The 14,276-nt window shown below is 42.8% G+C and overlaps 1 protein-coding gene across 1 annotated transcript; it reads left to right on the top strand.

Moving 5' to 3' along the window:
* Positions 1-1,594: 1,594 nt before the first annotated feature.
* On the top strand, positions 1,595-6,485 carry six4a (SIX homeobox 4a). Its single transcript, XM_054613862.1, has 3 exons — positions 1,595-2,448; positions 4,068-4,768; positions 5,630-6,485. The coding sequence occupies exons 1-3, from the start codon at positions 1,739-1,741 to the stop codon at positions 6,229-6,231; spliced, it is 2,013 nt and encodes a 670-aa protein (XP_054469837.1). The 5' UTR covers positions 1,595-1,738; the 3' UTR covers positions 6,232-6,485.
* The last annotated feature ends 7,791 nt before the right edge of the window (positions 6,486-14,276 follow it).

Here is a 14,276-nt window from a genome sequence, read left to right as displayed (position 1 = left end):
AATGCGGTCCGACGGGCAACGCCATTAATAACAGTAGTTCCTATTTAATGATGACCTCTACAGCTCTGTGGTGCCGGCACACCCCGGGGTCCCACACGAGTCCTGCGGGGGGAAAAAAAGAAGAAAGTGGTTTATTTCACGTTTCCACTCAAAAGTAGTATTTACAGCTAATGTATAAAATGTCAGTTTTGATTGTAGGGTTGACTGTCTGCTCTGTGTGGTACCCTATAGATTACCCCCATATATTCCATGATCTAATGTAACCCTGGACCGAGACATGATTAAAACCCAAAACCTCTCCAGATGTTACTCCCCAGGGCGTCTGACATCATGTAGATTTTGGTTGGATGTGTAACTGTTTGCATTGTTTATTTAAGATAATAAATCACATGAAATATCCACCAAGTCAGCCGGCTATACCATGTGATTAATTATCTTAAATAAACAATGCATTATGAAGCCGGAAATGATGAAGTATAATAGTTATAAAGAGTAACACTTACAGGTAGGTCTTTTCAAAGGTTAAAGCTCAAAAAATGTATATATTCTAGTACAATCAATAAAAGCCCAGGCCTATATGGGTATATCGATTTGATAATATACATTTCAGTTAATGATCGACACTAAGTTAGACTCAGTGCCACATGAGACTGGAAATGATTATTTGCAAAAGGCAAAAAAGACCCATTTTTCAGCTTTCAAGATAAGTTTTGACAGGATGAATACAATGCTGCAAGACTGATATATGTGTTTTTAGCGATTTCACATGACCCTCAGTGGATTAGTATCCTTATTTTGAAAATATCCAAATAATTTTATTTCAAATGATATTTATGGGAGACCAATACGCTGTAGGGGTCTAAGAAATGTGAAAGGTGAAAGTAAAACTGTATTGAAACATATAATTAATGTAATTGAGGAAATGTTCTGAATTTGCATCAATGTAGAGATGTTGGTTTCTAGCCATTACTAAATGATCTATGTTTATGAATGGGATGTAAATTGACATTCCTAATTAATCTTTATGTGTTGGGTTGTGTGAGTGGCTTCTGACAGACAAACTGGCAAACTTCAAATATTATCTCTCAATCACAACCACCTTGAACTATATGAATTTGTACTGAAAGTTATAAAAAGTGAAGTTCATTTAAAAAAAAAAAGTTACAGCAGGCCAGTACATCCAACAAATACATTCTCAGTGTCAAAAATGTATTTATGTTTTGTGAGGTAATATAAAATTGTAAAATAATGTCAGGCTGACCAATGCATATGGTCTCAGGATTATTCCCCCCTTGGAGTCTCCTCGATATGAGAATAAGACTTGCTTTGATGTTTACACACACACAGCTAAGTCAGCTGCTCCTGACAATACAGAAAACAAGGAGATCCCGTTCCCACGATCCCAAAAAGCACTCACCTTGCACAGGTGAGCCACGGGAATATACTGTCCTATGACTGACAGCTGGAAACCAAACATTCGTGTCTGAATCCCTCTCGCTCCTCCCTTATGAGGCCCACGGCGGCCAATAGCGTGGCTCTCCTGCCGATAGACCCCAGTGAGTCTCCGTCCAGCTCCAGTCCCCGCAGAGTAAAAGTCACGTTGGGAGGAAAAGGGGGGAGAGAGAGAGATATCTACTTACAGCTGCTGTCAGACATCCGATCGCATTCGCATGGCGAGGAGGTAACCTGATCGAGCTGGGAGGAGTGACTTTACCAGGGAAGGTTTGAACAAAAAAAAATGTCTTCTTCTTCTGCCGGAGGAGTCACAACAGCAAATGACATCAAGAGGGAAAATGTGAAGGAGGTGGATACGAGGGAGTGCATCAAGCTTGTGGCTCTGGACGGGTTGTCCATGGAGCGCAACGTGGACGCGGAGCTGCTGGTGAGCGCCTCCTCCTCTCTGGCTTTCTCCCCGGAGCAAGTGGCGTGTGTCTGCGAAGCTCTGCAGCAGGGAGGCAATGTGGACCGGCTGGCCAGGTTCTTGTGGTCCCTGCCTCAGAGTGACCTGCTACGGGGCAATGAAAGCATCCTGAAAGCACAAGCCCTTGTTGCGTACCACCAGGCTCGGTATCAGGAGCTGTATAGTATTTTGGAGAACCATAGTTTCAGTGCGTCCAACCACACCTTTCTGCAAGATCTGTGGTACAAGGCCCGGTACACCGAGGCGGAGAAGGCGAGGGGGAGACCCCTGGGAGCCGTGGACAAGTACAGGATCCGGAGAAAGTACCCTCTCCCCAGGACTATCTGGGACGGAGAGGAGACCGTGTATTGTTTCAAGGAGAGGTCCAGGAACGCGTTGAAGGATCTTTATACCCAGAATAGGTACCCATCTCCGGCCGAGAAGAGAAATCTCGCCAAGATTACAGGACTCTCCTTGACCCAGGTCAGCAACTGGTTCAAAAACAGGAGACAGAGAGACAGAAACCCGTCCGAGGCTCAATCCAAAAGGTGAGGAAACAAAAGGAACACATACTAGACTAAGTTTATTAAAAATGAGTGTGTTGTGCGTAAAGCGCGCAATAAAACAGAACCAGGATTAAAAGTATTAGAAAGTTTTTTTTTCCCGTGGAGGAGCGCTTTTAGTTTACAACCATTCTCTCTGCCTGACAATACTCAGTGTCGGACTCCTTTGTGAGACTTGACAGATTGAATCATTAACCGCTGATAATTAAGAAACCAAAAATAGTGTGCGTAAAAGGGTTTGGAGCATGCTTTTAATGTTTTGAAATATGAAGCGGTTGCCATTCAGATCCGGTTTCAAGTGTGTTGGTGCTAAGGGGCATGGAAACCATAAGCAACTAAATAACACAGTGACTTCCACAGTCCAGTGATGTGACTGTCAGACACTTTAATTACTTTAATGTATTCTCTTCTATTTGTAGTGTGTGTGTGCGTGTATGTAAGTCAGAGATGGAAACACGCAGAAACATACGCGCATTGTCCCTATCCCAGCACATAAATCATTTTCATTCTCACTTTTTTCCTCTCGAACCAAAAAAGGATCTCAAAGCCTCCATCAGCTCCTGCGTTTCATTTCATAATCCTCCACAAAGACGGAGAAAAAAATTGCTTCTTTCATGTTTCTCTCTCTGTGAACAAAGCTGACGCACACCTGGTGGAGGTGACCTCTCTCTGTCTCTCTCTCTCTCTGACTCATACACACACACACACACACACACACACACACACACACACACACACACACACACACACACACACACACACACCATTATAGATTGCTTTAAGTCGCTACAACAATTATTCAGAAACGACTTTTAAGTATAAGTTTACGACCTGTAAATATTGTTTTTTGAACTAATCGTCTAATTTTTACTTATATCTTTTTCTGGAGAGTGGTCGTGAGACGTTGTAGAGTGTGTGTGCGTGTGTGTGTGTGTGTGTGTGTGTGTGTGTGTGTGTGTGTGTGTGTGTGCGTATGTAGAGTGTGCTGGAGGGGATGCAGCTGTTTGGATCAATCTTTAAAAAAAATTAAAAAAAAGTCGTTCATTACGTATTTAACTGTACCAACTACTTCTTTATTGTCTTAAGTCTTCATAGAAATAGATAAATTGGGGTTTTGAATTGCATCACCATTTTAAATTGAGAATGAAGCTGAAGTGAATCCTCTCAGCCATTTGTTTTGTCATGCCACAAGTGCTGGCAGTCTGTCACACCAGAGTTTATTGGCCAAATGGTTGCACGGTTGTTGACGTTGGTTGGTTGTTGTCAGTGCAGCTCTCCATGAGGTAAGAGAGGGCTAGACATTCAAAAACACAGCCTACTCTTCAAAGCTGTGCAGTAACCCAGCGCCAAATGTGACTCTGGCAAGGTGTGGGTGGAAAGGAAATAAATGGCAAATTGTATTTCTATTTATTTGTGTTGTATTAATGCTATAGAGTGTGTCTTCTTTGCCAAAAAAGTGCACAAATGAAAGAAAAAATACTTCATATCTATATTTGGACCTATTTTTTCTTTCTCATTAGTGACTTAAGTAGTTAATAGTTTACCACTAATAAGAAAAAAATTCAACCTTGTTTTGTGACAAACCAAGTGTTTTTTTTCCACAGTGAATCTGATGGAAACCACAGCACAGAGGATGAGTCTAGCAAAGGCCAGGAGGAGTTGTCTCCCCGGCCCCTCTCTAACTCCTCAGATGGAGTCATCACCCATGGGTCCCTGCCCCTTCAAACAGGGCCTCTGGACAGTGGGGTGGTCATCCAACAGATCGGGGACATCAAGCTTCCCCCTGGATCCAGCAGTGGCGGTCTCTACAACGGAAGTCTAGTGACAAGTAACACCCCCTCCAACGTGTTTCACAATGGTGGCTCGTCTTACCTCCACACATCTGGAAACATCCTCTTCAACGGGCTCAATTTGGGCATCCAGCCCTTGGCCTTCAACCCTCTGAGGCCGTCTGGAGGGGTGCTGCTGGGGGGCTCTGGTATGGACATGCAGATGCAGACCGGACAGGAGAAGGGACTGGGCAGTTCTGCTGAGGACTCAGCCCTGCAGTACGGCTCCTACCCAGGCTGTGTGAACGGATCAGACGTGAAGCTGGAGGGGGTTCACACCATGGCGGCCCAGAACGGAGGCTCCTCTGTGCTCACGTTCAGCTCCTCGTCAGGTGCGCTGCAGCTGGGTGGCTACAGTCTGGTCCAGGTACCAAGTGGAGTCTCTGACAGCGATGGCAACTCATTACTCAACAGCGACATTGGTCTTCCCCCACTGCAGCTCTCTTCTGCCCCATCTTCCTCAACAATCACACACGGTGGGTTCAGAAAACTACATGATTATTTGAATTTAATTGTTTTTATGTTGTTATAACCTTGTTATGTTTACTTGAAAGTTGAATTATTTACTAAGGCAGATACAGTACAGTATTCATTCTTGATTAGGATTTGGTGATATAGTCTGAAATGGGGATATACTGCTTAAGGATTTAGAGTCCCTGTCATTTTACCCTTTTTTAAGCAGTCAAGTAAATCCATTAAAATGTATCACTTTCTATAATAATGCTGGTATCATATGTAGTGCAATGACCAAAGACAAAATTAAAATCTATCACTGTATTCCAATAGTAAAAATCCAGACATAATCTACTCTACACTTATATCAAAGTATAGATGTTTTATCCTTATATTTCTTAGCCTGATAGCTAATCAGTGACAGAAAGAAAGAGGGTCGGGCCACACACACAGACACACACACACAGAAGAAGGTGGTCCTTTGAAAACCCCAGAGATGAATAAAAACAAGCTCTGAAGTCACCATCACTCATCATCATTTTCAGTTTTGATCTGCAGAGCCGGGAGGAGGGGAAATATGTTTCAGACAATCTGAGGCCATGAAACGCACTAACAGGGAATGAGCCATTACAGCACTTACTTTGACATAAAGCAGAGAATCTACTCCATGATGAATAATAAGGCAAAACAGAAAATTGCAGCTTGCTGTTGAGTCCTGGCAGGCTTCTGCACTCACTCGCTCTCTGGGGCACCGCCGGGTCGAGCACAAAGTGTGTGAGACACACAACAGCAATTTCGGGGGCCAAGGCCTGCTGTAAATGAAACGTATAATACTGTGAGGAATGAGGCACTGTATGTATTGATCCATTGTTGTGTTACCACAGGTACCATGCCTATGAACAATGTAGCAGTGAGTTCCTCTGGCGACTCGTTCCAGCAGCAGGACAAGCTGACAATGACGTCTCTGCACCACAGCACAGTCCTCTACAGCATGAGCAACGTCGGCCATGCAGCCATCAAGAAGGAGCCTCTGGAGGGAGGCGTCTACTCCTCGTACCACCACGGGCTCCACCTGGACCCCAGCGGTCAGCTCAGCTACAACACCCCCAACTCAGAAGAGGTTCCTTCCAGCCGAGGCCCCACCTCGAACACCGACGTCTCTGCCGTCAGCTCGTCCAGCCCTGAGCCGGAGGTCTACACCACCCTAACCGTCAGCACGCCCCTGATGGCCCACACGGACCCCAGCGGTCACCACCTCCAGCCCACAGAGTATCTCGGGGGCCACGAGGTGCGGGGGCCCTCCTCACACCTGATGGGCCCCGGCATGAACAGCAACTACATGAACCTTTCAGAAAACAAGGTTTCTGGCTCAGGCGGCGTGAGTGAGATGGTGCGGGCCATGTGTGGGGAGATGGAGGCTGTGGAGAGGAAGGACCTAGCCAAACTACAGACAGTGCAGATGGAGGAGAACATGGCTGACCTTTAACCTCCAACCTCTCCCCTCTTGTCGAAGCCCTCATGTCTGCCCAAGCAGGGATATAGTGAAATCTTTGAACATTAGTGTGAGCGTGTGTGTGTGTGTGTGTGTGTGTGTGTGTGTGTTTTTTTTACCATTCAATTCCTTTAAATGTTAAATTATTTTTGTTCATTTGACTTTACAATGCACTCTAATCAGAGGGGAACCCTGTAGGTGCACATTATCTGTCCATCATAAAATAAAAAAGTCTACGACGTGTTTAATAAGCCCCGTTCATAAGATGAAACATAACGACGGTGACGTACAGAAGAAGTCCCTCCATGTGTTTGAGCCGTGTTTAAATATGCATTTTTATAGACAACACCTGCTACTTCCTGTTGAGTGGATTTGATCTGCAGGAGCAGGTGCTGGAATGCCTGGAGTCATGTGACCAGGATGTTCCTCCAAAACTAAATGCGTCATATGGGTCAAACCAAAAAGGTCATTCAGTAGGGGGAAGAGGGAGAGAGCCTCTGTGAAAACGGTCATTTAAACAGCAACAGCTTCACTAAAGGACTGCACACGTACAGAGAATAGGTCACTCAATGAAGTCACTACAAACCCCTGTTTTGTGCTTTATATCTCATTAAAAAACAAACTAGGAGTGTCGGACTAGAGTTAAGACAAATGTGCCTTTAATGCTACTTAAAATACACAACGGCATTGGTCTGTTTTGGCGTTTGCACTACCGTAATGACATTACAATGTAACATGTTTTAAACAGCCTTTGTCATGTGTGACACACCTCAACAAATGCACACTATTTCAGTAATAACTCATATTTAAAGCCTCATCGTCAACCTGTGAGTCCAAGATATGAATGATGATCTAAAGGTCAGGCTGTCGGTTCACACGTTGTTCATCATATGTTGTTTATAATGCTGCAACTCATAGTATGTTAACTAGATGTGATGATGCTATACTATATCCTGTTTCATTTTGATGTGTCTCTCCAGAAGTCAGTAATCATTAATACTATTTTTCTATAGAGGGAATTTAATAATCTCTCCTTGCATGGCGTCATAATGTTTTGGACACTAGTGCCTTTTACTTTTGTTTCGTGAATAACACTGAAAGTAAGCCTTGTCGTAGCTCTTGCGTTGGCGTGCAGGCGGTGACATTGCAGCGTCAGAGATTTACCACCGCTGCCCGCAGCCGTCACTGGCACATTTGTTGGGTGTCAGTTGAGGGAAAGACATGAGAATGTGGAGCCCATTTGTCAAGTGTGTCCAGTGCTTTTCACAACAGGAGCCCAATTCCTCGCTGTCATACGTGACCATAATAGCACATTTCAGCCTTACAGCCAACTCACACCATGCACACGTCTTCATACAAATGGACTAGAAATACTTTTCTTTGTCAAGATTTATGACATAATCCCATCAATTTGAATGGATGTTTCAATGAAAGTATCCTCAGTGCTTTAATGTCATATACCAAAAATGAGTCATGGGGCAAATAGTAAAACTGATGGTCATTTGTTTTTTGTTTTTTAAATCTTAGTTTGAATTATATGTTTGTTATCTGAAATTATGTGAATGTATTTTTCTAAATCTCCATACTGCAATAAAAGTTTATATTTATAAAAACATAAAACTGATATATTTTTTTGTCTTCCTAACAAATTCAGCCTCATGTTGACTGAATTAAGGAAAGATCTCTGAGGTTTTTCAACATTGGAGTCACAGAATATGTCAGTAAGTTCATGCCAGATAATAAGCACATCCTCCCAACATTTAGGAGTTCTACGTAGCCAAACTGTGAGGATCGGGAGGGGGCATGCAGTAATCCAGCAGGCCTGGTGCTGCTCTCTGCAAACCTGCAGTGATCGTTTACACATGCCTGGCAACCTGGAGTTCATTAGCCCTCCTTTTCTCATCGCAGCCCATGTAATTCAAATAAACAGCAATGAGATTTCCAGAGGTAAAGCTCCTTTTGGGTGGGGGGTCTGCAGCTCCCTATAGCTCAGTCCGATCCAATGGCCTTTTCACTCAGCGAAGGCCGAACACAACCCCCCCAGCTACCCGCTACTTCAACATGTGGAGGAATGAATCTGAGGTGCTGTCACTCACAGACACTGAGGCTCTATCCAGAAAAGTGCCTGGAGTCCTCTCGGGGCTTGAAGGGATTCTTCCTTAAATTCATGAATTTCCACGTAATGCTTGTTCACTCAGTGTGCACCCGACCAAACCAACAAGGAGATAAGATGGAGGCAAAGTTTGACAAATGGACGAACAGCGGGGGATTTTACTTCATTCACAGCGTGTCTGTGGTGGATTATAGGAGTTGTCCTTTCAGCGGCTCCTGGCTGGAGGAGTTATATATGATCCAACTGATGACCTAAATAAACAGAGGCTGTTTGTCTGTGCTCACTGTTGAGGCACAGAGAGAGAGAGAAGAAAAAAAATGGGAGAGACCAGCGGGAAAGGGAGGGAGAGGCAGGCAACCAGGATAAAGTTACCTGTGCACAGGTGACCTCGTCGCCATGGGCAGTGGATTAGCTGATTGTTAGGTATCAGGTAACTCCTCCTGTAATATTGAAGAGGGTGAAAACAGCTTTGTTGGAGCCCAGAACAATATCCCATACCCAGCATGGTCTGTGGGTCTCACGGGGAGGGGGCAACAGAAAACTCCAAATTCCACCTTTGTATTGTGCCTATAAATTAGACAGGAAAGGAGCACAATTGTTCCCTCACAGAAGATGTGTATAATGTTTTTCATGGGTGACTGAAGACAGCTAGTTGCTGATTTTTTTATATCTTTTTTTTTTTACTACTCCCTTTATGTGTGAAAATCCAGACATCCCCATATCTAAATAGTAGTGGATCATATTGTCCACAATTTCAAATATGCGACGTAAAACATACTTGGGTTGCGCAGTAAAAAACAGGGAACTCCCCCAGAACTCTGGCCTTATTAAAAACACTGACCTCTGATCTTTCAGATGGTTTCAAAGCTGACATTTAATGCGGCGCAGCAGACTGCAAGCCATATGTAACATGACCTGGGGAGCACGGTACTCCACTGCTCCACGTCCCACTAATGAGAGGGCAGGGGTCAGCGGGTACCGGCACAGACCCACCACTACTGGCCGAGGCATGGGAGAGGAGTTCTCCCTCCTGGCAGAAACTAAATCTACTGGAAAGTAGGTGGTGTTTATGAACTAGACGGAATAAAAGTCCTCAACCCTTGTGGCTTTTTCTCTTACCTCCACTTAAAATAATTGAGTTGTTGCTTGGCAGAGTAGAAGGTATTTGCACTTCATCATCTGGTAAGGGAACGGGAAGATGCGAACAGCGGGATTCACTGGTTTGTTCTGGTCTACAAGGACAGAAAGCACAAGTCAGAGGGGCAGTTTCAGGTGTGAGCATGAGTGTGACTGTGACACACTCATGCTCACACAGAGGCAGCAGCTGGGAGGCAGCTTCAGGTCCACACAACAGTTTTTCCCAAAGAGAAAAAAAACAGCACTTTGTAACAGGAGCAGTGGCAGATGAGGCCCGACGTGATCAGTGGCGACACACACACACACACACACACACACACACACACACACACACACACACACACACACACACACACACACACACACACACACACACACCTGCTGCTCTGCCTTCTAAAACGGTGTCATTTGCTAAAAGACACGAAACAACTCACCCTCTGAGGAGTCACATCTTATCTTGAGTGATAGCACTGTCATGGCGCCCCCTCCCTGCCAGCAGGCACAGAGGTAGCAACACATGCCATTTCAACCCTTCCTGTTGTGTTTGGTGACATGTTTGCCTGCCGGGCTGGTTTGATGACTTACTCCAGCCCTGCAGCAAAACAAAAACAACAAAAAAAAGAATTTCTCTAAAACAAAGCATCTATATTTACCACTGTAAAAGCCGAGGCCCGTAATTGCATGTTGGTGGAGGTGGTCCTCTGAGGAAATGGGTAATGATTTTGATGGGGGCTAACCCCAGTGCACTTGTACCAGGTCTAATTTTCCAACATGACAGGAAACTCTGTTAAGCTGATAATTGCAGCTCCAATTTCATTTAACTCACTCATGTCAACAGTTGTGTTTTGTTTTGAGAGAAGTTTTTTTTTTCACTGCCTTACACCTCACATAATAAACCGCTTTAACTCTTAATTAAAGACACATTTAGGACTTCTTATTACCAGGAACTGTGAGCCCATAGTACAGCCTACCATTGATTAGGTCAATTAATTTATCAATAAATGTGCAGTTAATCATATGTAAAGCCAATTATTATGTCTTTTTTTTTTTTTGATATAAGACTATAAAAAATAAATAAATGCATTTCCACGTGTGAGAATGTTTTTGTAACATAAGCTTGGCTTATAATTAAGACGCTTCATTGTTGGTTTTGCTGATGTTTTGGATAAATAAATAAATTATAATTGTGTTTTTTCAGTGCAGTAAGAGAACACCCTTGACTGTCACCAAAATCCCTCCACAAAAAATAAACCCTGGGGACCAAATCGGACACTTTTTCACTTCATTTAAACAGTATCGGCTTTGTGCAGTCGATACAGCTGAAATAGCACTTTGGGTTTAGATGGAGTGAAAACCATCTGTTCAGTGAGCCAGTGGCCGTGTCACCCTTTTTCTCCATCTTTTCAAAAAAAATAAAATAAACTCCAATAGGAAACGTGAACTTTTTGATGATGACATTTTTATGAAGTGTGTTTTCTGGTGCTTTGAGTTGGAGCATTTTTCTTTCTCTCTTTTTCTCCCACAGTCCACCGTTACATTTATTTCGTTTTTTTACTGATTTATTAACGAATTTTTTTTTTTATTATACGACCAATGCTTCTATCAATAAATAATCAGTCGTTTTCCCCTTACCAAATTTCTCTCATGAGGTGGAATAATTAAACATGCATTCCTCCTTGGCCTACCTCACATTTAAACAGTTTAATAGGAAATAGTAACACGTTTATTTGCTCGTGGTGAAAACATTCTGACTCATTTGAGTTTGAGGACTAAAACCTATAATAATTTGTTTTTAATTCTCTATTTTTTGTTTTTTGCATTATTTACATGTAATGTAAATGTTGGTTACTAAGTTTGTGTTTTGGTCACCAACAATGATCATGCTGTACTGCACTTTTTTCTTTTAATCTGTATTGTAATATCTTTTGCCTGGACCCCAGGAAGAATAGTCTCCACTATGGTGTGTAGACTAATGGGGATCTTTAATAAACTAACTAACTAACCTGGACCATCCAGGACAAGCATCAGCCCTGAGCCTCCAGGATGGGAGGTGTTGCTGGAGGTAACTGAGCAGTTTAAAGGAGAGAATGAAGAATCCCTGCTTCCTGCTCCTTTAGAGAGGAGGAACGACTGATAGCCTACCTAAGTATTGCATTACTTGTCGGGGAATGAGGAGCCCACTGGCCGTGTTAGAGGCGGAGAGTCCACATCTTGAAATAATCTGGCCCCCCGGGCTGCTCGGGTTAAAGGAGGAGGCGCGGCGCAATGTGGTGGAGATATTAGAGAAACCCGAGAGGTGCTCATCAGACAGCTCATTTACTGAAGCACTGAGGTTTTACACACAGCAGAGAGCAGCTACAGACCCGGGCTCAAGTGGCCTGAGAGCCTGTGTGTGTCCACTGAAGACACAGTTCATTTGCATCAGGAGATACACAGACATAGTCATGTTTAAGCAGTATGGCATCAATGGGTGTTTTCTAAAAACATGGAAAAAATAAGCTGTTGTATGTGTATTTATAACACGTAAGAGAAATCCGCTTTTATTCATTATCGATTAAAATATCAGTGTTTATTAGTCCACTACAGGGTGATAACACTGCTAAAAAAAATATTGCTAAAAACGCAATTAAAATGAAGCCAATAACTCAGGTATTGTTGAATAACAGAGACTTCAGGTGTGATTCAGCCAATGAGCTGATATTTCATCCAGACAAACATTCATTCCTTTAGGAGGAAATGAACTGTTTAGGTCCAGTCTTCTGTCTGATAAATAGTCAAATAAATCATGCTAAAAATGTGGACAGATGATCAGGTTTTAACTTTTACTTCTTTACACTAGGCCAACAAAAAACAAGCATATTCACCAACCTGACCAAATTATAGTCATTCGACCTAAATCAAATTGTATTTTCTTATTAGCCTAAACATACCCTCAATCCTAATATTTAAATTTGTTTCTATGTTGACTTAAATAATAAAGGATTATCTCATCTTAAACGTACTAGGTTATAATATAAAGTAGGTTACATTAGAAATATAGGATATCCCAGAACAGATCTCTGTTTCTTCAGGTGTTTAAACCAATTAAACCAAAAGTTTAATTGGTTTAGAAAAATATAGGTTGGGAAAGAGGTTATCTTCTCTAAACGTTTTGTGTGATTTTGTTTTAGTTCAATATTATAGGTCAAATCTTGTACCTTGCCATAGGCCCTCTGAAAGGGAGCTTAGTTTCAGACCCTGGTGCAGATAAAGAAATGTGATCTATATGGCTCTAACCAACAACTGCGCCACCAAGATCCAGTGTGGCAGAGAACTAATTTACTAATGGATTGGTTTAGTGTTTCACCCCACAGAAAACACTGGAGCCAGTCTAATCCTTGAAATATAAATGCAGGCTGCAGACTCTACAGAAACACGTGATGTTGTAGGAAATAAGCATTAAACAACAACAATCTGTCCAGACGGTATTTAATATTGATTTGTAAATATATAAAGAAAAAGCGAGGGAAAAATACTTATTCTCACTAACCAACAAAATTCTGAAACCTCTTTATTTTGCCAATTGGAGGGGGGAGTGTGAATGCTGCTGGAATGTGAGTTTGTCTGTTATTTCCAGTCATGAAGATGTCTAGAAGCTCTAACCATGTGGCATTTCATCTCAGCCCTTCTTCCTCACACACACGAACCCACTCATGAAGCTGATCTCCTGGTGGTCTACGTCCAATAACGTTTGCCAGGTAGGTTTCTCATATAAAAGACCCAACAATCATTGGAACTTATTAAATTATATCACCTCATAAAATAAACGGCTTCGGTAATTAGACTATGAAAGGTGGGGATGCAACCAAATGTTAAATCTGCATGTGATTAAGGTAGTGGGTGTCGACCATGCTCAGCTGTGTAGGTTACATTACATTACATTACATTACATTACAGTCATTTAGCAGACGCTTTTATCCAAAGCGACTTACAATAAGTGTATTCAACATAGGTATTCAAGAGAACTACTAGTCACCAGAAGTCATAAGTGCATCTCCTTTCTTAAACAAGCATCTCAAAGCATAAACCAGAGCAAAAGTATAGTGCAGAGGCAGATTACTACGAAAAAGGTAAATAAAGCTTGGTGAGAAAACACAAAAGTAACCAAAAATCAATTAGGATTTTTAATCTTTATGAAAAAAAATGACATGTGGGCTGATTATGTGATTCAGCCTCTAAACGTGGACAAACTTCCCATCCCAGATTAAAAAGCTTTGTGTCTTCTGTGGCTTTACCCTCCACTGACTGTGATCACTGATAACATATCGAGATGTGTGGTTTGACCCCCGTGGGAAAACTGGTAGCCTAGGCTATATACTCCAAGATGTATATTCAGAAGATGTGTGTTTTTTTCCCCTGTGTGTTAAGAGGTCTGTAATAATTGATTAGTGTTTAGGTGCTTCTCTGCTCCCTCTGCTGCAGAGGAGAGAGGCTCTGTGGGGGCGGGAGGTGGGAGAGCTCCTATTTCAGCCCCTGACGCACTGCCTCTGGGGAGGAAACAGAGCTGCAAACTCAGTCCTGCTCTGCTGTACACGGTGCAGGGCAGAGGGAGGGAGAGCCAATCACCGGAACGCAAAGGCTCCCTTTAAGCCTGACATATCTCCTACAGGAACAAATTGTCCCAACAATCAACATCTCCAATCTGCTGCACGCATCAGGGGCCGGAGTGGAGAGGAAAGCCTGCAGGCTGGAGAGCACTAACACAGAGAAACTAAGCTCGTTTTTTGGGATAACAGCGTGCTCGGACATC

The sequence above is a fragment of the Anoplopoma fimbria genome, chromosome 15, assembly GCF_027596085.1.
Source record: "Anoplopoma fimbria isolate UVic2021 breed Golden Eagle Sablefish chromosome 15, Afim_UVic_2022, whole genome shotgun sequence".
Lineage (NCBI taxonomy): Eukaryota > Metazoa > Chordata > Actinopteri > Perciformes > Anoplopomatidae > Anoplopoma > Anoplopoma fimbria.
Note: the sequence above shows the minus strand (reverse complement) of the source record. Positions and strands in the feature narration are given on the sequence as shown.

What these genes read in the sequence shown, in the direction of transcription:
- six4a (XM_054613862.1), top strand. Translation starts at nt 1,739, where the DNA reads ATGTCTTCTTCTTCTGCCGGAGGAGTCACAACAGCAAATGACATCAAG. An exon ending in TCCGAGGCTCAATCCAAAAG is followed by an intron (nt 2,449 to 4,067) that starts GTGAGGAAACAA and finishes TTTTTTCCACAG; the next exon opens with TGAATCTGATGGAAACCACA. An exon ending in TTCCTCAACAATCACACACG is followed by an intron (nt 4,769 to 5,629) that starts GTGGGTTCAGAA and finishes GTGTTACCACAG; the next exon opens with GTACCATGCCTATGAACAAT.